At 46.3% G+C, this 23,399-nt stretch overlaps 2 protein-coding genes across 2 annotated transcripts in view; one reads left to right on the top strand and one right to left on the bottom strand.

Moving 5' to 3' along the window:
- Positions 1 to 4,787: 4,787 nt before the first annotated feature.
- Positions 4,788 to 7,242, top strand: SP9 (Sp9 transcription factor; the record flags this gene model as incomplete). Its single annotated transcript, XM_082658959.1, has 2 exons — positions 4,788 to 4,808; positions 5,812 to 7,242. 2 exons carry the CDS (start codon positions 4,788 to 4,790, stop codon positions 7,240 to 7,242), a joined length of 1,452 nt encoding a protein of 483 aa, XP_082515085.1.
- Positions 7,243 to 17,689: 10,447 nt separating this feature from the next.
- CIRSR (corepressor of RBPJ and splicing regulator) overlaps positions 17,690 to 23,399 on the bottom strand; it is a 39,823-nt gene continuing 34,113 nt past the window's right edge. Inside the window, 4 exon segments of the mRNA XM_082658862.1 lie at positions 17,690 to 17,816; positions 17,818 to 18,480; positions 19,695 to 19,780; positions 20,840 to 20,946. Of these exon segments, the coding sequence (XP_082514988.1) occupies positions 17,777 to 17,816; positions 17,818 to 18,480; positions 19,695 to 19,780; positions 20,840 to 20,946 (896 nt within the window). The 3' untranslated portion in view covers positions 17,690 to 17,776.

Raw genomic sequence — 23,399 nt, 5'->3', positions numbered from 1 at the left:
CAAATCTATGATGCTTGTCGAATAATCTTCCAATAATTGCAGTCATTAAAATCATCACACAGTCTACAGTCACCTTCCTTCCTTTGACACACCAGAGTCTTTCCTTTAATTGTTCATGCATTTTTGGCTCAGATAAACAGATCAAGGCAGGCTTAAAATATATGGCCCAGATACATCTAGCAGCAGAAAATTAGTTGTGTAGCAAATGTTTGGAGTGTACTTAATAGACTAAGCGTTTTCAGTTTCTCCAGTAGACCTTATAGACAAAACGGATTTGCATCTCCTGCCATCTCTAAATAGCAGTAACACTTCTGAGATGGAGAAAAGATGAAAGTTCCAATGGCCTGGTGATCCTTCCTGGCTCTTTTATTTGCAAGGGCTGGGATGGAATGAGGGTGTTATAGAACAAATACTAAATGAAAGCTCAATGGAAATTGTGGGAGAGTTCCTCAGTTTTCAATTTATTTTCTCCACCCAGATGATCTCAAGGCTAGTGCTTTTAAAAATATAGATATGTTAACTATAAAAGATTCCCTTGTAATCAAAAGCTGCATTTCATTTTCACCCATAACTGACAAACTCCAACTGCGGAAAAGACTCATTGGACTCAACAGGCGCTATAGTCTGTATTGGCTTCCTCAGCCCCTGCTCATGGCAGGTGACTGTGGTACACAAGGGCAGCTTTTCGTGTGTGTGGTTTTTTTGTTTTGTTTTTTAACTCATTATTAATGTATCTCCCCAAATCCCACACTGTGCTGACCTGATAATCACTGCTGTAGTGTAGATCATGCAAATGAAAAGCATAATTAATCGCGCAAATTATCCAGAAAGGGAGAGCGGTGGCTAAGCAAATAAATAAAGGCATGCGGGAGGAGGACAGGTCAGATAAATGCTTTTTACGGGCTCCTCTCCCTGCCTTCTCCTTTCCCTGCTCCCGGGCACCCAGGTCCTGGTGGCCGAGGCTTTGACAGCAGCTAGCAGAGCCCAGGTGAGAACCTTCGGTTCCTCCTCCCCTCTCGCCCACATCCTCTAGTCTCCCCAACTCTACCTCACCCCACCCCTGTGCAGTATATCCGCTGCTCAACTCTGCGACTGGCCAAAGCCCCTGGGAGACTGGGCAGCCACCTAATATTTCGAGTTATTCAGAAGATAACTGTTCCTCCCCCGTCTCCCTGTGCATCAGGGAGAAGCTTTTTTTTTTTTTTTTTTCCTGTGGCGTAGGAGCTCCAATCCTTCGGATCCGCGCTAATGACGGAATTGTTTCCCCGGTTTTGCCCACTAAATGCAGCAACTTGAGCAGTTGCTCAGATCAAAGCTCTCGGGAGAGGCAGGATGGGGGAAACAATATTTGTTCAAAGGAAGTGAACTCTTTCCTTTAATTACCCCATTCTTCTTTATTAGGATTCCTATTGAAATTTTTTGTAAAAAAATTATGTTGATTTAACCATAGTGTATTTACGATGTAAATATATTCCAAGATGAAAACGTCATGGATCAATTGTAAAGGACCCGGATACATAATTTTAAAAAATCAGTTTCAGTGTATATGAGGTTCTCACCCCACTTTCGCTGCTCAGTCAGATTTGTTTATGCAGAATCGACATTTAATAGTGCTAATTGCACTCCAGTTAAATTGCCCTGATTGCAGAAAGGGAAGCAATTTTCGTGCTCTCTGTCTGGGTTTGGAAGAAATTGTTTTATATTCACCTCTTTATAAAGAAGTGGAGATAAGGCACCGGGGCCTTTGCACAAATTGCACTTAGAGGCTGACTGGCAGCATTCAGGCGCTATAATAGAGCATTATTTGGCCGTTTTGAATAATGTAAAGCGTTTGCTGAAAGCTATTCTCCTGAAAATTGCTTTAACTTTTAAAAGGGTGATGATTCACTCCAAACCAGGCCTTTGTTACATTGTCATTATTTCCCCAAATGTTTTAACAGTCAGCTCAACACTTCAGCATAACACATTGATCTTTGTTTAAAAACTAGATTTTTTAGAGAATGAAAAAAACTGTCACACACACACACACACACACACACACACACACACACACACACACACAAACTGGACTTCTTCTGAAAGATTTCCATGGGGGCCCCACTTTAGAGTTGAAGTGCCCGGAGCGTCTGCCTGCGATCGTTTGGAAGATTTCCTAACTTTTATTGTGATCCGGTGATGTGTATCTAAAGGAATATCCGAGTGTCCACGTAGAGAGTCTGACAGCTGGAACTACACTGAAAACGGAGGGAGGGGGAGGGGGAGGGGAAAGGAGGAAGAAGAGGAGGAGAAGAGACAGGCAACCAAGGCGCCGGGAGCCCGAGGTGCCAGCGTGAATTGTTTTAAATGGTTGACTTGAAAATGTCACGAGTGCTAAATGGCTTTTCGGATTGTCTTATTTATTACTTTGTCAGGTTTCCTTAAGGAGAGCGTGTGTTGGGGGTGAGGGAGGATGTGGATGGGGAAAACCTCCGCGCTTCTCCTCGGGGCTGCACTGGGTGAGTCGGCAACGCCTGGCTGCCACTTAACAATCCCTCTATTAGTAAATCGACGCGAAGACTCTACGCGAAGCCGAGCACCAGTCTGACCTTCCAGGGCAGAAGTCACCTGTTGGGAAGGGCTCCCGGGTCCCACTGCCGGGCTTTCTGGCTCTTCCGGGCTGCTTGGACTCCCCCTCACCCCTCCACCCCGAGTGTCCCGGGGGCTTTTCACACCTTTCCCCCCCGCTTCCCCCGCCGATTGCTACCACAACCCCCCAGGGCACAGAGTTTCATTATAGCCGCGCCGGTCTTCTCACTCTCTCCCCTTTCTCTGTCATACGTGCCTCGGTGCTTTCGCCACCTTAGATCAAAGTGCGGGGGGAGGCATTTTGAGCAAAGATATTCTAACGACTAGCAAAGAAAGCAACCCAGATAGCCTTCTCCACCTACGGAGTGCTCCGGGATACACGCAGGCTCCATCTCAGTGCCGAGAGAAGAGCCACGGTGGTCGCACTCTTGCGCCAAGAGATATTGCAAAAGAAGGAAGAAAACGCTGGGGGCATAGTTCCATGTCCTCCTCACATGCTCCCCCTCCTCAACAACTCGCCTTTTGCACCCAAGCATCTGAGGTTCGTGGTTTAAAATGTCTTTGAAAGCAGGTTGTGGGCTTTCAGGAGAATGTGGTACATTAAAACCAGTACCCAGGTCTGTCGAGGGCACTGGTATTTCTGGTTCAAAAGCTGCCCCTGGCTGCCCTGAAGAAGAAAGAGAAAGGGAGACCCAGAAAGAAGAAAAACAGCTCAGCGGGTGCCGAGGGGCTCCAGGACGCTCAGTTGTCCGTCCGAGGACGTGTCTCCTCACACCGACAGGATCCGGAGAGGACTTCAGGATGCTTCCAGACTGCAAAATGTGGAGGCGCCCACGTGTGGCCTCGTCCCAGGCACTCGTGGACAGAGGTCCGGGAGAGAATCTCCCTGAGCACGTCCACGAAAGCAGGGCTAGGGGCGAGCCCACTTCTCAACCCGGCTTCCTTGCCCTGCAAAGCAGCCTCTAGGCCTAGGCGGTCTGGAGTGGGAGTGGGCTGGAGCTGGGGCAAGAAAACTCGCTTCCAGGCTGAAACGTGACATGCAAATTTTCACCGGGTTAAACAAACAGCCTAGCAAGCTTCAGCTTCAGCGGGGGTGGCTATGGGGGCGGACGCGGCTCGCGCGGGTCTGTGTTTCCAAAGTCGTTACATTGTGAAAATAAGCAGCTTCGTGCAGCGTGTTGTATGGGCTGATGCTTCCCACCCCCACGCCAGCCCCCAGCGAAACCCGGCAGACAGCACGTCCCACTGTTTAGTCATATTTGACAACTGGGTTAGCCTGGTATCTAGCCGCTGGCGAAACGGTACAAAGGGTGCCCGTAATTACCACTAGAAGCTTCTGGTGTGAGTGGCACTTGTATTACCCCCCGGGTCAGAGGCCAGAGCGACAATTAGGAAGTCACTTAGGCCGCTAAGGGAAATGGCGGGATGCGGGAGGCTCCAGGCCCTCCCAGCAAGTCTGTGGGTGTAGACCTGGACGGAGAGGCCTATTTCTCTCCTCTCGGAGGAGCTGTCCCTTCGCCCCCTTCTCTTCAATGTGACTCTGAGAGTAAAACTGAATCCAGTGGGAATAAGGAACTAGGTAGATAAATGACAATGATAAAATCGCAAGCGAGAATGATGGATTCCAGCTGAAGTTGTGCTCCGCGGGCGAGAGCCTGGACACACAAAGTGAGCGTTGACATTTTCGTCTCCACTTGGGTCTTGCTGGTGCGGTCTCAGCCTCGGGCCCCCTCCCCTCCTGCCTCCTTTCCCACAAGTGGAGAGTCGAGGACTGTCAGTCTTAACTTGCATCATCTCGGGGAGGTTCGGGGGGCTTGTGGCTCGGTCTCAACGATAGTTAAACCTGGCTTGGTGCGTGTGTGTAAATTTTTAATTGCGCTGTAATTTCTTCAATCTCTAGCCCGCGACCCCCCCTCCCCCCCCGCCAGCCGCGGTGACTGGCACGCGCCAGGAGCCCGGGCTCGGGCCCCTCGGCGCGTCTGATTGGCTGCGGGGCAGCTCCAGTCTGCTCTGCCTGCGCCCTCATTGGGTGAGAGGCGCCGCCAGCGGCACTTCAAAGCGGGTGCTCCTAGCACTTAGGCTGAGTTTAGCCGGCGGGAGCCCGGAGTCCGCTCGGCGCGAGCGCGGGGACACGGGAGCCGTGCGGTACCCGAACAGTTCTCCCGAGCAGCCGCCAGGTTCAGCCCCGCTCCCGGCCCCGCCGCGCCGCCCAGGGACCTGCTATGGCCACGTCTATACTTGGGGTAAGTCGGAAGTGCGGCATTTGCTTGTTTTAACTGGAGTAATTTTTCGTTATGGCTTCTCCGGGTCCGCGGCTCTGGAGAAACTGTTGCTGCCCGACTGCAGCCTCAGCTTCTTTTAGCACTTTCCACATTTCCAGGACTGATTCTTCCCAAGTTATTGGAACCCAGGAGGTGTCTTTGTAAGAAAAGGATTTGTTAAGCAAGTCCTTTTAATATTCGGTTTTAGAGGTTTCTTTTCTGCCCCTCGTGATTTATACCCCATCCCCCCTTGCTTCGGGGATTGTTGCAATTACGCGACATTGGTGTTTCCAGAAAACAGCGTTAATTGTTTTGCAGTCCATGTAGTCACGTTAACAAACATTTACACTTTTGCGGATCCCCAGTTTGTCTGTGACTCTGAAATCCATCGCGGGGGTCGCTTCTACTCGGACTTCTTCTTTTCGTAATTGTGTGTATGTGTGTGTGTGTGTGTGTGTGTGTGTGTAAACATTTAAAATGTTTTGTTAAAAAGTCAAGTCCTAGCCACCCTTGGGAAGAGTGCCCCAAGTTTCCCCCACCCCCGGGTCGCTATTTCGGCCGCCTCTGCCCTCACCTGGCGTTTGTTGTCGATGTGTTTACCTCCGTGCTTCACCCCGAAGGGCGATTTGGGGGCTCCTGTGAGACGAGCGGGCTTATGGCGAACGGAAGGCGAGCGACTCGAGTCCGGTTTGGGGCAGGGTTTGCAGCGACTGAGGCGGGGAGAACCGAGACAGCTTTGATTTGTAGTCCCACTGAAGAACAAATTTCCAGCGCCGGGACCCTCGCCCTTGTGATCGCCTCTGCCCCGCGCGGGGTGCGGCGCATCCTCGGCGAGCGTGCGGGGAGGAGGCGCGAGCCAGGGAGCCACGACCCCCCGGGACCAGCCGCGGGAGGACGAGGCTGCTCACGGGTGCACTCTGTGTCTTCCTCCCACTTGTTCCTGCCCTCCTCCTCCTTGCTCCCTCCCCCACCCCACCCACTCTAGGAAGAGCCGCGCTTCGGAACGACCCCGTTGGCCATGCTGGCGGCGACCTGCAACAAGATCGGCAACACGAGCCCGCTGACGACGCTGCCGGAGTCGAGCGCTTTCGCCAAGGGCGGCTTCCATCCCTGGAAGCGCTCCTCGTCCAGCTGCAACCTCGGCTCCAGCCTCTCGGGCTTCGCCGTGGCCACCGGCGGCCGCGGCTCAGGCGGCCTGGCGGGCGGCTCTGGCGCAGCCAACAGCGCCTTCTGCTTGGCCTCCACGTCCCCCACGTCGTCCGCTTTCAGCAGCGACTACGGCGGCCTCTTCTCCAACTCGGCGGCGGCCGCGGCGGCGGCGGCCGGGGTGTCCCCGCAAGAGGCGGGCGGCCAGTCGGCCTTCATCTCCAAGGTGCACACGACGGCGGCCGACGGCCTGTACCCGCGCGTGGGCATGGCGCACCCGTACGAGTCGTGGTACAAGTCAGGCTTCCACTCAACGCTGGCGGCGGGCGAGGTGACCAACGGCGCGGCGTCGTCGTGGTGGGACGTGCACAGCAGCCCAGGCTCGTGGCTGGAGGTGCAGAACCCCGCTGGGGGGCTCCAGAGCTCGCTGCACTCGGGCGCCCCCCAGGCCTCGCTGCACTCGCAGCTCGGCACCTACAATCCCGACTTCAGCTCGCTCACGCACTCGGCCTTCAGCTCCACGGGCCTCGGCTCCTCGGCCGCCGCCGCCTCGCACTTGCTCTCCACCAGCCAGCACCTGCTGGCCCAGGACGGCTTCAAGCCGGTGCTGCCCTCCTACTCGGACTCCAGCGCCGCCGTGGCGGCCGCCGCAGCCAGCGCCATGATCTCGGGCGCCGCGGCCGCCGCCGCCGGGGGGAGCTCGGCGCGCTCGGCCCGCCGCTACTCCGGCCGCGCCACCTGCGACTGCCCCAATTGCCAGGAGGCGGAGCGGCTGGGCCCGGCCGGGGCGAGTCTGCGGCGCAAGGGCCTGCACAGCTGCCACATCCCGGGCTGCGGCAAGGTGTACGGCAAGACGTCGCACCTGAAGGCGCACCTGCGCTGGCACACGGGCGAGCGGCCCTTCGTGTGCAACTGGCTTTTCTGCGGCAAGCGCTTCACGCGCTCGGACGAGCTGCAGCGGCACCTGCGGACTCACACGGGCGAGAAGCGCTTCGCCTGTCCGGTGTGCAATAAGCGCTTCATGCGCAGCGACCACCTGAGCAAACACATTAAGACGCACAACGGGGGCGGCGGGGGCAAAAAGGGCAGCGACAGTGACACGGACGCCAGCAACCTGGAGACGCCCCGCTCCGAGTCCCCCGACCTCATCCTGCACGACTCCGGCGTCAGTGCCGCCCGGGCGGCGGCGGCAGCGGCTGCAGCGGCGGCGGCGGCGGCGGCGGCCTCGGCAGGAGGCAAGGAAGCCGCGTCTGGCCCCAACGACTCTTAGAGGCCGGGCGAGAGGCGCGAGCGAGCGAGTAGAGACAGCGCGAGCGAGCGAGAGGTTCGGAGGGCGAGCGGGGTATGGACGGGCGGGAGCTCCACGGCCGCCCCCGGGCCGGCGCGAGGTAGAGCGGCATCCGGCTCGCGGGCCGCCGCTTGCCTGCCACGCTAGGAGCTCCCCTCTGCTGCCCGAGCCCAGACGAGAATCAAACGCGTGGTCCAGGAACAAAAGCGAAGCATCTTTCGACACAACACTTTAAAAAGCTGCACGCACAGACACACACACACACCGGAGACCTACAACCACAAGCACGCACACTCGAGCGCGCGCACACACACTTACCACTCGCACAAACTTCTCGAGCGAAGAGCAATACACAGAAACGCTCCCTCCTCCCCCACCGCCCACCCCCTTCCACCACCCTTCTCTGTCCTTTTTTCCAGAAGCAAGTCACCACCCTGCAAAGGACTGTCAGAACATTTGAAAACAAACGGGACCTATAAAAACAGACCCTTTGCGTGGATTATATTATATATAAAATGCTCCAAGTCCTGCTTGATATCTACTTACAATAAGACTTTTTTTTCTTATAAAAGGAAGCATCAAAAAAGGCCGAAGGTGAGAAATTAAACTGGAAGTCTAGTGACAGTTTCTCTGTATTTCATAACATCTGTATAAATAGGGTTCAGAAGGTTGTGTTCTCTTTTATTTTCTTGTAAATGTTCATTCGAATAGAGTTTTTTTGGTGAATTCCTGAAATTCAGGGAGTTTTTTTTTTAATTTTCTGATGCACTTTGTGAAAGTCAGTATATATGTAAAAGATATTTAAAATGTTGAGTTATCATTTCACTCACAAACACGTAAGTTAAGGTCATCTAAAGAAATTAAATGCGTTTATCTGTATGAAGAAAATCTTGACATCATATTTTCACTTTGGTATTATTAAAGGACTCTGAACAATACACTTTCTTTTTTTTTTTTGATCCTGTTACTCCCTCAATAACCTTTAAGTGGGCCGACTTTTTTTTGTTGGGAAAAAAATCCCTTAAGTTAGTTTTAGGTGATGTGAGGTTTATGTGAGTTATAAAAGCGATACGTTTTTGAGAAGTGAGAATTATTTATTTGTATATATACAAATTATTTATTTGTATATTAACAGCGTAAATTAAATTAGGTTATAAGAAGGTGTAGTTGTATTACTAAACGAGAGAGCTCTCAAAAGGTGACATTTTAAAACTCTGGAGCCCCTTCAAAAAAGCAAAGGTCCTTGGCAGCTTTAACTGGGGAGGTGCCTACCCCTCCCGGAGGGGTCTGACGAAACTCCAGTGGGTTTGTTTGTAAAGCGGTTTTAAAACAATCTTTGAAAGGAAAAAGCTTTTTAAAAGAAGTCGTAGCTCCCAAGACCCTCTACGTTGGGAGGTGACTCAGGGGAATAAATCGCTAGAGTCAATACCCCGGAAAAGACATTTCATGCCTAAATGAAAATCTTGTTAAATGTTATTAATTTTGACTTAGAGCACACAGCAGCCCCCTGTGCCTTGTATTCCCTTATTAGGGATTCATGTCTTATCAAATATCTAATTAATCTCCTAGACATCATTTGTTCTGGCCAACTTTATCTCAGCTGGTCCACGGGGAAAACTCCAAATATTCTCCGTGACAAAGCTCCCTTGAAGATCTTTTTAATTGTCTAAATTAACTGCACCAAATTTGCATGTCAAACGGTAAAGGGCAACCTGAGATAAAATGTAAACGTTTTAAAAGCCCCCAAACTAAGCACTTGATTTGATAACTAGGCTTTTTAATGTTATGGAAGACAACTGCTCCTTTCCTTTTCAAAGACGGCTGATCTATGCAAATAGTGAATTGGAAATGCCTAGGTCCCCGCGCCGTCAAATGGCCCTCGCAGGTTATTTGAATATCAGTGGCGCTGCTTCTGAAAAGGTTCAAGGATGCTCTCTGACTTCTTTGTGATTACTCAGTGCGGCGTCTTATTCTGAAGAAAAAAAACTCAGGAATAATTAAAGGCTGGGATCAGGCCTGGGAACACATTTGGGACAGGAATCTCATTTAGACAGTCTCTTTCAAAATAAGGCACAGTTAAATTGACCAGAAGGCAATTATTGAAATGAAAATTATTTTCACTCTCTTTGTCTTCTGACCACCAACTTAACAGCCCCAGTTTAAAAAAGAGGGAGAAGAGAGGGAGAGACGAAAAGAAAATTGGTAAATGAGATAATTTCCCAATTCGAAAAAATGTTAGTTTAGAAAATAAAGTACATATTTACAGAATAAAAATATTTCTAAAAAGCTCCCCACACAATAGGAAATGCAAGTAAAGTCAGCCGCAGTGGGGGGGAATTTTTTTATTATTATGACTGCCTTGGGAACTTGAATGAATGTTTTTATTTTTATGGGGGAAAAATAAATTGTTGTTATTAATAGTCAACAAAATTTTTCTCGCAAACTGCAGTGAAAAGCCAATTAGCAAAGTAGCGGTAAAACGTACAGCGAAGGTCCCCAGAGGGGCGTTTGCAGCGTGGCGCTGGGTGGCTTCTTCCCGCTCCTCCTTCTTGCTGTCCCCGCAGCCTCGGCTGCCCCTCTCTTCCTCGAGTGTTTCTTTTCTTTGGCCATTTTCGCTCCCCGCTCAAACAGTTTATCACCGGGCGCCCCAGCCCACACTCCTCGCGCCTCTGGTCCAGGTCTGGCCTGGAGCAGCTGGCCAGGGGGACGTTCGCCCTGGGGGCTCGAGGCCGAGGTGCTGGAGGCCGGGAGGGTGCCCGGCGTGTTTGGGGGCTGAGGGCGGGCGGCGCGGAGGTGAGGGTGTGGTGGGGTCTCCCGAGGAATGAGGGCGCCCGGGCGTCTGTCCCAGGCAGCTTTGTTTCTCGTGGATAATAAAAGCAGATCAAAGGGCCTGGCCGTGCAGGTCCCGCTCGCCGCGCGGCTCCCTCCGCAGCCCAGTGATCAAGGCCTCTGCGCGCTGCCTCTGCCCCGCGGGTCAGCCGACGTCCATCACCGCGGCTCCCGGGAACGGCGGGCGGCGGCCGGGCCCGAGCGTCCAGTCGGGGGGTGGGCAGAGCTCGCGGAACCTGCACGCGGAGGGAGCGGGCCCCTGCCCCCAGCCGAAACCAGCAGGCAAGGCAGACCCCCGCGCTCCTACCCAACCCCCAGCCCCAGGGGGCTCTGGGGGGCGCGGGTATACCTTGTCTTGAGCGGGCAGCCACCCGCTGCGGCCGAGCAAATTGGAGAGAGCGTGCGTGGGAGGAGAGTCCACGAACCCGGGAAGAGTTCGGTCTCCACCCGAGGTGGAGCCGCGTCTCCCCTGGGCCACCTGGGGGCTACGGGGCCCGGGCCAATCTGGCTCCTGGGCCCGGGAGAAACGGGAGGCCGCGGCCAGGGGTGGGGGCGCAGACAGGGGCTGCTGCTCGGAGGCCGGTGTGGGGCGAGGGGCGCAGACAGGGGTCCTGAGTCCGCTCAGGCCCGGGTGAGGGGAAATGCGATTTCGTTTCAGCCGGTTTCTCCCAGCGTTTCCTGTGCTGTAGTTTCCTGCGTAGTAGAGGAACGAAGACCAAGTTTTCCTCGGCTCTTCGCCTAGCCAGCGCCGATCCACACCCTCCCCCGGCGATTTCCTTTTCTGGCTTTACATTTTCCCCCGCGGAGTGAATTGGATCCTACCTGATGAAGGGGGGAAAAAAGAAAGAAAAAAGAAAGAAAAAAGAAAGAAAGATTTTTTTTTCCTCAAGGAGGGAAAACAACATTAGTTTGACACGATTAGATGGTGCACCTGAGCGGCTTGTCTGGACATTCCGTCAAATCATTATAAGTCGTGTAAAATTGAATTTCTTTTTATTCAGATGGAAACTTTATTTGTTTTAACTCTAATCTTATTTGCATCTATTATCTGTATTCACCAAGGCTCTCTCCCACTACAAAAATGCAGATGAAGTAAATCTTACATAAATCCCGCCCATTTGTGTAATTGGTATACTAAGTGTTTATTTTAAGTGAGAATAATTTAGCTACAAATTTTCTTAAGGAATAACATTCTTAACACATTAAAAAAACTGAAAACTCTGATTTGCTTTTATGTTTGACAGTCGCTCTTGATTCCCTTAAGAGGAGCTTGGCGAGTGCGGCTCGCTGGCGCCATCTAGAGCTCCGGGCCGGGAAGGCCGCGCTGTCCGCCCTTGCTCGCCGCTTCGAGCGCGGGGAGTCGGCGTTTGCCGCGAGCTGCAGCAACCCAGCGAATCGAGCAAAGAAAAGCGAGTTTTTGTGCTTCGTGGGGGACAAGCCCCGCTACTGGGCGGCACTGCTTAGTAATGGCCGGTATTAAATGCTCCCAGACAAAGGAAGTCTTTTCTGGAACTTGCTAACTGAAAATCCAAACGAAACAATATAACGCCCTGCTTGGCCCTAGTCTTAGAATTGGCGCATTTAGCATTTCCTTCAAGGCAACTTTAGGGTCTTCCAACTTGGAGGTGAGCACGCTGGGCGCTGTTGGCGGCGACGTGAACCCCGGCATGGGGACCCGGCCGTGGCTGCAGCGCCCCTGCGCTCTTCCCCCAACTACCCGGATCTGAAGGCTCCCGGTCGGCGGGACCCACGTGGTTATCTGGGACCGACCGAACCAAGCTGATTAAACCAGGCAAGCAGACCGTCCCAGGTCCCCAGGCGCCCCCTGTGAAGGGGAGGAAGCGAGGGACCTGCAGTTTTCTCCGGCCTGGACCCGGGGATGGCCGAAGCAGCCTCCTGCCTCGCCTCTGTCCTCCAGGCGCCGTCCCGCCCGAGTCGGGTGCTGGGGGCTGCTGGGCAGGCCGGGGCCCTGCGGGGAGCGCAGGGCCCCCTAGGGCTGCCAGAAGTCCCGAAACCCCTGACCCCAGACGCTTGCGAAGGGTCCGCACTCCCTGCTGGCGCAAACTGACCCCTTTGGCCCCCACCTTTTCCCTTTGAAACCCAAATCTAAAATCGGGTAACACTTGGGGGCGTTGATCAATTTTCTCTCCACTCTGCCTCGCCCTCCTCCCGCCGCCCCTTTCCCTCCTCTTCCTAGTCCACTACCCAACCCCGCGTCTTCAGACGTCGTGCAGTGGCTTCTTCCCCTCCTTTCTTGTCCCCCACCCTCCCCGCACGTTTATTGTATTTTAATCTTGAAAGCTACATCTCCAAATCCCGCGCCAGAGGCCGCAGAGGCGCCGGAGCCCGCAGCAGCTAGAGCCGGCCCAGGCGCTGGGGCGCCGGGCTCCCCGATCTCGCGCCAGGGAAACGCCGTGCATTTCCGGGAACTCGCAGCCACCTTTGCAGCCGGTAACTCGGTTGGGTTTGTATTTGCTGTTTTAATACAAACCCCGCCGCACTGCCTGTTTCAAAAAGATGTGCTAATTACTACTTGGATAGCAGGGCGCAAAGTCCTTGTCCATTTCCCAGTACAAAGTAGGTTGCTAGAAAATTTGAAATTGCCTTTCAGCCTAAAGCTGCCTTACCTGAATGTCATAATTACAGTAATTATGTACATCCAAATTACATGCTAATTAAATTAGAATCAAATCATTCTAAATCGAAATCAAATGAGGTAGTGAAGAATTAATCAATGACAACATAAATAGAGAGCTTCCTTCAGAGATATTTATTGTAACGATCCAAGGAGGGATTTGATCTGAAAAAGTCACCTGTTTATTTACTTTCAAATTAGTAATCAGTTATTATCCCTTCTCCATAATTTTAACCGTTCGGGGTTATTTACCCCCACCCTTTCCAGATGCTGGAGTTTATAGAAATATGTATGAGGTAAATACATACAGACATGCCTACCCTATATGTTATTGATATAAATATATACAGTGTGTTTGCAACTCCAGTTAAGGGGAAGGTTTCAGTAGGTCCGTGGAAACATGTTCCGTCAGGGCCTGTTCTCAGGGACCCGGGAAAGAAAAACAAGGTTTAAGATTTTCCAAGACCCTTGCACTCATACCAGGGATTTTGCATTGTTTTGCAAACATCTAACCGTTTCAGGGTGATTCATTTATAAAAGAAATGCAAAGTGATGTGTTGTCCCCCCCGACCCCCTCCTCGGCAACCCCGATTTGTTTTCTGCTTGCAGATTGCTGGCGAGAGTCAACATTTTCACTTTTGCCCCAGGAGCGAGAGATTAGCAGCGGCGCCCTAAAGCGCCCTCTTCACCTGTGGAGCCCGAGAGACGAGAGAAATTCGCTCGCTTTCCTAACTAGTGAAGGCAAGTCCGCCCTCTGACCTGCGTAGGCGAAAGGCGCTGGAGGCCGGGAGAGTTTAGGCTGGAACTGGCAGGCGAGGGCGCGTAGCGGCCCGGGAGTGCTGGTCCCCAGGGCGCAGCTCCCGTGGTCCGCAGCCTGGAATTTCTTCTGAGTGGGCCACTGGCAGGGTCGCGGGGGGGGGGGGGGGACGGAGACCCTTGCCGTGAGCTAGCCCGCATCCTTTCCCGTTACACTTTGTCGGTGGGGAGTCCAGCGGCCTCCTCGTACGGGAGGCGCCTATTCTAGGAGGGAGACGCTCCCCCTAATTCTCAGGCTTTCATATGGGTTTGAGGTATGTTCAGAAGGTTGCCAGGCACGCGTCTAGAAGGAAAGCACCACCGTACGCAGGGGTGGAGGCGCCTGTGGGGATGGGAAGGGGCACGCCAGCCCGGGACTCACTCCAGCCCCCTTCCGGCCTCCGGTCTAAGGCGAGGTCCTTGGAAGCCTCGGTCCGGTCAGCACCCAAACCGCTGGACCTCCACTTCTGACCGCCCCGTCGGGAGGACCTTCGAACCGAAAGGACTGGGTTTTTTCCGTGCCTACGAGTCGCGGAAAGGCGACTCACGGGCAATTTGGGCCAGAGTGTGCGTTTTCCATGACAAGCCGTTCCTATGTTTCACCCCACACCTCGCTTCATTATTACTGTTACATTCTGAGGGTGATGTTAAGTGTGGCGTGAAGGGAGGAGAAAGGGGGAAGGGCATGAGGATCTGCTTCCTTTTCTGTCAGCAGGAACGGGGTTTGAGGAGCTTCATCAGCTCTCAGTTGCCATGGCATTTCCCAAAACTTAAGAGTTCCCTCGGTCTTATTTGTTCCTCACAACTTTAAAAAAGCATTTCTCCTTTTGGATCCGAAAAACCCGCTCCCAAGGTCTGCAGCTATTGCATACTTTTAGCTCTTTTCAAGAAGTGGTAACTATCAAGGTTTTCTTTTCAGAAAACCGAAATAAGATTTCTTAATACCCCTCAGCTACTGAAGCTAAAATGCAGCCTTCTCCCTGATCTTAAACACAGGGTGTGGAGGACGCGGCCTTGTTGAGCGGCCTCCACCTGCGTCTTGGCCGAGTGTTCGTTAGGTAAGGAGAGTGGAATGGCTCAGGTGGATTTGAAATCTTTGAGATTCAATGCTAAAACATAGTAAATATTTGATGGAAACTGGGAAACGCCGAGCTCCCAACGGCGTGGACGGATGTGATTCACTATCAGCAAGCCATCTCTTGGAAGAACAAGGAAGGTCTCTCCAAGCCTTTAGATAAAAAGCTTTCTTCAGATTAAAACCGTATGATACAAAGTAAGATCTCCATTTCCTACTGCAAGGTAAGCAGACCTGCCGCTTGCTGCAGCAACCTCTGCCTATTTTGGCACATTTATTAGATGAAATTATGACTAACTTATCACATAGACGTTCAGATAAACAAGTCCTAACCTAGTAACCTGATCGTGCCTGACCATTTGTAAATCGACAGCACCTCCTACAGGAATTAATTTGCTAGTGTTAAATTATGTTAAATGTTAGGCCAGGGAAAAGGGGAGGAGGGGACCCCAATAATGTCTCCCAAGTTGGCCAGTGCAGTGCCAGGCCACTGAACAAATGTCACCAGGCACACCCAGATTTCTTTAAAAGAATTTCTCTATTAAGGGTAAGAAGAAGGACATATCACCAGACTTTTCCTGTGGTTTTTCTAAAAAAAAGTCACTCACTGTTGGGGACTCTTGTTCTTGAATCATATTCATTAAACTTGGAGGATTCTCTTTTGGCGTTAGTACTTAGGGGAACCTCTACACTTACAACTAGATATCTTTTTTATTATGAGGTTTATCTCTTTGGTTTTTACCTTGTATTTCAAAAGCAAAAGTATAATTAGATGCTTAATGTTTTATTTTAAAAATCACTTTCAATTCCTTTTACCCTTATCATTAGAGTGTGCAGAACAAGTCAGGTGAGCCTCTTTAAAGCTATTTATTACCATGTTATGATTGTATGTGAAAATGCCTCCCTTCAGTCTTTAAGTTTGCCAAGTTGGAATGCTAGCCCCTTGGGGCTGTGTAGCATCCTTTAGTGACCAAGTCTGAAAGCCAAACAGCAAACCAACATTTCCTATAATTACATGGGAATTTTTCTCACCATTGGATAGATAAGAATGTTGGGGCTATTGGTACTTTATAGTTTCTCAATCTTAACGGTGAAGGATAAGTAAACCAGAGATTTGAAAAATTCTTGCAGCCACTTATAAAGTTAAAAGGGGACCACACTTCTGTGGAAGTCAAAGTGTTAAGAAATGATAATGTATATAATTCACTTTAATTACAGGATGCTTTTCAACATTTCTCTTCATGAACACTGGTTCAGAAATCCTTTAAGGCAGTAAATATTGCATAGGTTTTGACATTATAAAAATTATAAAGTCTAAAAAGGCATAAGATAGAAAATAATCAGTGCAACACTGATGAACTCAAGGTGTAAATTAGCGGTCTTTATCAATCTCAAATGCATGCTTTTTTTAAATGAAGCGGGAAAGGGATCTTTGAGGTGCACTGTAAGTTATTGAAGAGTACCGTAGAATGAATTCAAGTTCTCCCCTCCCAACTCTCTTAAAAATATAAATAATCAAACGGTTGCTTATGCCTTTAGTTAGCTGCTTGCAAATCAGAGGACATCTCTGTGTGTGCATATACAAGACAAAGATACATATACCAGACTACACAGAGAGGTTTTACTTAATTCTTCTTTCAAACTTCTTTCCTATAAAATTTATGAAATTAGGACTTCCATTCTCAAAACCATCCAAACTAATCAATATTTGTATTGTATTAAATAAGAGGTGTTTTTAAAATGTGGAACCCTGATAACAATACTTGTGTCCATGATGGTTAGTATATATTTTTTGGAATTCCATGTTACTTGTAATTTGAACTAAATGATTTTTTTCTATAGTTTTCCTTCACCATATGCTTTGAAACACAAGGGGAACCTTGCAGCTAAATTTAAACATACCTTATATACCTATACTTATGAAATATATCTAAACAGTTTACACTGGTTCATTTGTGACGTTATGTAAATGCTTCCCCTTTAGAAGTAAAATCTGTAATAGCTGAATGTCAGTAGTAGAAGGGCCATCTGTCCTAGGTAGAATAATGGTCCCTTAATGACATAGCAATCCCAATACCTGGAACCTGTGAAGATGTTAGGTTACATGGCACAGGGCAATTAAGGTTGCAGATAGAATTAAGGTTGCTCATCAGTTGACTTTGAAATAGGGAGATTCTCCTGGTGGGCCCAATGTAATCACAAGGGTCCCAAAGAGTGGAAAACAATGCAGAATGTGAAAGTGTCAGAGTGATTAGATGTGAGAACTTGACTTTGTTAGCTTTGAAGATGGAAGAAGGGGCCAGGAGCCAAGGAGTGCAGGTGACCTCTAGAAGCTGCAACGAGCAGATTTTCCATAGAGCCTCCAGAATCAAACCTGCTGACACCGATTTTAGCCCAGCGAGACCCATTTCAGATTTCTGATCTCCAGAACTGTATTCGCGTTAAGACTGAGGTTATTTGTTATGGCAGCATAGAAAATACATTATCCAAATGTAAATAGCTTCTGACCCTAGAGCAAAACTGAAGGGAATTTAAAGTCTTAAAGAAATACTGACCAATCCATTACTTAATTCATAGCAGTGAATTTCTACAATGATTACACTTGGCTTCAAGTAAATTCAAATCTTAAGAGTAATAAATTTGAATTGAAAAAAAATAAACTATACCCATTCAATGTACTGTCATTCTTTTAATGATGTTTCAGAACAAAGAAAATGTCACGCAGTTACATGGGGTTTTTGTTTTAGTATAGGGCACAAGAAACATTAATGAACAGAATTTTTTTTTTTTTTTGCGGTATGCGGGCCTCTCACTGCTGCGGCCTCTCCCGTTGCGGAGCACAGGCTCCGGACGCGCAGGCCCAGCGGCCACGGCTCACGGGCCCAGCCGCTCCACGGCACGTGGGATCCTCCCGGACCGGGGCACGAACCCGTGTCCCCTGCATCGGCAGGCGGACTCCCAACCACTGCACCACCAGGGAAGCCCAACAGAAAATATTTTTACAGCCCCAAAATAGATCACTTACAAATATTTGCCAAGTTCATTCTTATGGGATTCATGTAGTTTTGTACCTGATATAACAGTTTACAGAGATGAAAAATTAAAATAGAGTTTTATTAGAAAGACAATAGTACATCATTTAGCCCTTGCTAAAGGTATTCAAGAAGAAAGTGGAGATATTTTTATTTCCAGGTAATTGTCACATACAAGTCTCTATTCTCTACTTCTCCATTCTCTTGTTTGCATCACTCTAGTGTGCCTGTCTCCTGATAATGCTCTGTGCATTTTCCCTCCTCTGTATCTATCTGTGCCATGGCTTCTGGTGTCATTTCTTCTGTCCCACTCTTCACTGGGACTTGGCCGTGGCCGTCTTCTTATTTCTCCTGGCTTGTAACCACCATGACTTCTGCTTCGGCTTCTCCTACTCCTCTCAGCCCTGCTCTGGCTCCTGCTGCCTCTCTCATTTCTTCCAGATCCTCTCTCCTCTGGACTCTGGTTATGGCTTCTGGGCTTTCTGTCAGAATCAGAATGCCTCCATTTGCTCTTCTCCCCAGAACTCTCTTGTTTTAAAAACCTAGGCTTTTCCTTGTTACTGTGACTGCTAGAACATTCTTCATCAAGTTTTCTCTTCTTAGACTTGTCCGTCTCTTCAGAACCACTGTTGTAATTCCCTGAACGCTTGTTTTTCTTTCTTTTCTTCTTCTGTATTTTTTTTTCTTTGTTGTCACTCTCACTGCTGCTTTCTGAAGTGCCACCAGAGGAGGAAGAGGAAGAGGAGGAGGATTTGTTTTTATGTTTTTTGTGTTTACTTCTGCTCTTCTGAAGCTTTTTCTTTTTTCTATCTTTTCTCTTTTTCTTTTTTTTCTTCTCAAGTCGATCCAATTTCCTGTTATTGGGAAAAAACAGTGACAGGCTATGTAAAAACAGTCCTTTCACCGACAAATATAAAATTTTGAATAGACAATATAGTTTCTTAGAAGCTATTAAAAGTGGTATTCAAATACAAATACATTCTTTACTTTTATTAAATGACAAATCATTTTCTTCCCTGTAAATTATTCAAGTCACATATACTATAAGTTTAAATTAAAAAATGCATTAACTGTCTCAGTATACTTTCCTCAATAGTAATAACTATTAAAAAAATTCTTACTGAATCAGAATTTGTAATTATATAGTACCCTAAATAAATGGTCATCCTGGCATAAAGAAAAGTTTGTAACATTAGCTGAACCAACTGCAAACTGAAATATAAAGCTCTAATCAGATGAAACATTAATTTTATGTACTATTTTAAATATGGAAATACCCAATAACATTACACTATCAAATTTCAAGGGCATTTTCTCCAGAAAGTCTGAATAAGTATAATACATTTTACATTTTTTTAATATTCTATTTTAGTTACATAAAATAAAATAATCACATATTAGTTTTCAACAATTGTTTAGACTTATAAATAAATAATTAGGACAATTCTATTATGGCATTCTGAATTTCTAAAGAGTATTTCACATTCTCAGAAGAGTAACTTGTTTATATGATATGTTTGAGTTACTCTGAAATAAAAATGTCTTCACTGGATTCTGTCCAGCCATTCTCAAAACTCCACATATTGAAACATCATGAGCTCCCTCTGTTGGACTCAGCAGACATTTCTTGGATTCTTTAATCCAGAGGTAGTCTGTTTAACACGATTCACACTGACTTTAAATTTACGCATTTTTTGGCATTCCTCATAAAATTGTACAAAATGTAAGAAGAGTAATACATGGCCCACAATTTTCTAAGAACAAACCGTTTGCAAAGATATATACAAATCTATGAAAACTAAAACCTACAAATAAATCTATTTCCAAATTAAATGTTCTGAAAAGTGCAGTGACTTTGCGGTATAAACTGAGTATATAATCTTACATTCATTTTCATATTACTGAAAGAAAGATAAAATTGTACTACTATTGCTGAAGAATAAATCAATAAATGAATGTGATACATGGTTTAAGTACCTTAAACTTAGGATCAGAGTTGAATATGACACTAAAATGAAACATAAGAAAAAATGTAGTTGAATTCATTAAACAGACACTTTTTAATCACCTGAGAAGTTTCTGTTTTTGTTTGGTTGTTAGTGACTTTAAAAATTCGACTTCTGGATCTTCTTCACCCTCACTTGCAACGTATTCCTAAGTCAACAAAGACATCATTAATTTGCTAGATTATAAGACAAGTTAGTCATCAGACAGGAAAGGAAACGTTTACAAATAAGAAATTTTATATTAGGGACATACTGTAAATGAGTATGACATTTTGGATTGGAAAGTGGAATTAAAAAATTTTTGTAGTCTACCTGCCAAGGAGGATCACAATGCCCTAAGAGGTTAAGATGACTGCTTTGCCACCATTAACAACCTTTATCAGGAGAGGACGACAGAGAAGCAAAGACAAAATGTTTATAGCATGGCTTCTACTCTCTCAATTTTCTTTTTAATTTAATGGAACATAAAAACCAGGAAGATCATGAACTTTAGGAGAAGGTCAAAACATCCACAATTTTCGCCTTTACAAGTTCAACAGTACATTATCAAGTATATTAAACAGTACAAATACATGATATATACGTTATACGTACAATCCCTAGCAATGTTTGAGAAGGAATGTGACTCTTTCAGAGCAGTACAAGTTTATGCCAGTGGGAGTCTGGGTTTTAGTCTCAACTCTGTCTCTAAAAAGCCACATGATCTCAGGGAAATCACTTAACTTCTGAGGGCTCCAGTTTCCTCATTAAATGAAATAAATGGTTTGTATTAGAACATCTGCATTTAACCCTTTAAACTCAACCATTTTCTGGATCTATGTACACTTTAATCAAGTAACTGTTTAAAATATTTTCCATATTTTTTAGGGGTTTACTTTTATACACTTCTTCCCATTGGTTCTGTTTAATGTCACTTCATGGGTAAGTTAGCAGGAAGGAAAAAGTAACAACCGTATCACCAGATCAGTTAGATATTTTATCCATATAAACCCAGAGGAGCAGGTTCGTTTATTAAAATATAGGTTTAAAAACATTGCTCATTTAGGTTAAAATAATAAGCAAAATCAAAATACGTTTTAGGCATTTTCTTTGCTCTATCTTGCCTTCCTATGGATATATACATATTGGAAAACATTAAGTAGCAATTCACAAGCAATCACATTTAGATTTATAGACATTTTCAGCTTACTGATAAAAAGATCATTACCTGTGATGGATCATTTGCAGTCAAGTTTCTCCCCAGTACGTTTCGTTTCAATGCAAACCCACTATTTCTCATCTCCGCTATTAGCTCTGAGGGGTGCATCGATGGTCCTGTTCACAAAAATCACAGTTTGAATGTATCATTTATAACTCTCTACCTTTTTCGGACTCCACGGTAGGAATGCAGCTGAAGCTTTGTTAAGTAAAATCACAGCTAAATCAACTCAATAATCTTCTGCTGAGCAAATAATCAGATATGATTTTCTAAAACAGCAGTCTGGAGATTCAGAATAGAAAATAATTGCATTTTTCTTACGTGCTAGGGGATTCTCTTATGTAACTTTGTCATATTGAAAAAGATACACTTAAGTGTTATCTGCTTGGCAGTTTTTAGTATAAAATCAAAGCAAAATGATAAAAGACTGCAATTAAACTTTTAATAGTTATTCTCTCAGTAAGAATTCAATTTGAAAAGAGATACTTACACATATGCTATCAGTAACAATCAAGTACTTTAGTTAATCTTGCATATATACATTTTCAGAGTTTGAAACTTCTAGTCATTAGTTTGGGGTTGGTGACAAGCAATTTTAGGCTAGCTATAGGTGTGTATGTGTTATATTTTCTACAAGCTGTTGTTTCCACTTTTACAAAATCCCCAAACTTTTTGAAAAGTGAGCTTGTTTTTGGTCACATAATATGCTCTAAAGACAAATAATATGGACTAAACATAGATATAATTAAAAATAAAAAATTTTAAACATCTGCACCCTTCCCTCAAACATTATTATGTTTACATAAGATAGGAAAGAGTCTTTCCTCCTTCTTTTGTATATTCCAGTTTCATTTTGTTTTCCCTGCAAGTAGCAAATAATGACAACATTTCATGGAAGCTTTTTAGTTTCTGGCCTAAATCATTACACTGGCTTAAAAGAACTGTACTGGGCAATGTATCTGGAATACAGGTAAGAATACGACAGTTCCTGCCAACAAGGAACTCATAAGGGAGGGTGGGGGATAGAGAAATATTCAGAAACTGATACTCTAGTTTGTTGATTAAATACGTCATCTAATTTCTTTACCTTTTCCCTGATTTATTGGTCTTTTACTACTTACTTTGCATGCTCACTTACATGTTACCATAAAAAAACAAAAGGCAATAGGCAATATAATTCAAATCTGTTCTCTTGCCAATAGCATCTTTGGTAAAAAGTTTGGTCAGACAAGTTCAGGTGTAGGTTAATAACTTTTATTGGACTCTGGGCTTTACCATTCTACTCATATTACCAAAAACAATTGAAAGTTGGTTATAGGTATTAGGGAGATAATTAGAAAAAACTGCCTATTACTGGTGTATGGGAAGTATTAATAATGTGATGCTTTAATTTACTGCAGGAAAAAGCCTTATTTAATTGAAAACAAAACAAAAACATCATAACGCACCATCTTTATTTCATTGATATTAATATTTCATTTTAAAACAACACCGGATTTTTGGTTTGTTTTTTCTTTTATACAATTAATTTAATTTCCTGTGGATTACTTTAATGACTTCTAGAAAAATGCAATTTGGTTGATAATACTGATAATAATATGTTAAGTAAAAAACTGAATTTTATAAATTCATTTATTTTATTTATTTTTGGCTGCAAAAATATTTTTGCCGCACGTGGGCTTTCTCTAGTTGTGGCAAGCGGAGGCTACTCTTCGTTGTGGTGCACGGGCTTCTCATTGCGGTGGGCTCTAGGCGTGCGGGCTTCAGTAGTTGTGGCACGCGGACTCAGTAGTTGTGGCTCGCAGGCTCTAGAGCGCAGGCTCAGTAGTTGTGGCACACGGGCTTAGTCACTCCACGGCATATGGGATCTTCCTGGACCAGGGATCAAACCTGTGTCCCCTGAACTGGCAAGCGGATTCTTAACCACTGCGCCACCAGGGAAGTCCCAAAAACTGAACTTTAAATATTAGTATGGAGTGCCTCTAAATGGCATTGAAGTGCTAATATAATCAATAGCTTTAAATTAATTATAGAGTGTTTCACTTTGGTGGCTTCTCAAACTTCACATGTAGGAACCTAATTTTATAAAGTAGAAAATGTCTTTCCTGAAGTGCCAAAACTACATTTCCTTGTCAACAACTTTTTTAGATGTTCAATGAATTCAGAAAGCAAACATGCTAAGAATTAGGATAAAAACCACTCCAGTAAAGGGCTAAAGAGCTTGGCCATTATGATGAAAGGGTACTGATTTCATCAGTTTTCATCAAAAGATGGGTAATTTTAATAAAATGCTTTAGAAAACATACTTTAAAATTTTTCATTACAGTACTTCCAACTACTTCAAGAAAATGATCTCTCTTTCCCCAGGCTGACAGAGATTATTCAGACTATAAAACAAACATTACTCTTCCATCATTTATATTTCTCCAAAATCTCAACTGAAATTTTGTAGTACATATGCTTAGCGTATACTTCCACACTGTAAGACGCTAAACAATGTTTAGTGAAGTACCTAACAAATAGTAACTATTATTTTTGTCAGTAGCTATAAAACTTTTGTGATTATTAT

This window comes from Grampus griseus (assembly GCF_964374135.1).
Source record: "Grampus griseus genome assembly, chromosome: 7".
NCBI classification, from domain to species: Eukaryota; Metazoa; Chordata; class Mammalia; order Artiodactyla; family Delphinidae; genus Grampus; species Grampus griseus.
The sequence above is the reverse complement of the archived record's forward strand: the minus strand, read 5'-3'. Positions and strand labels throughout refer to the sequence as shown.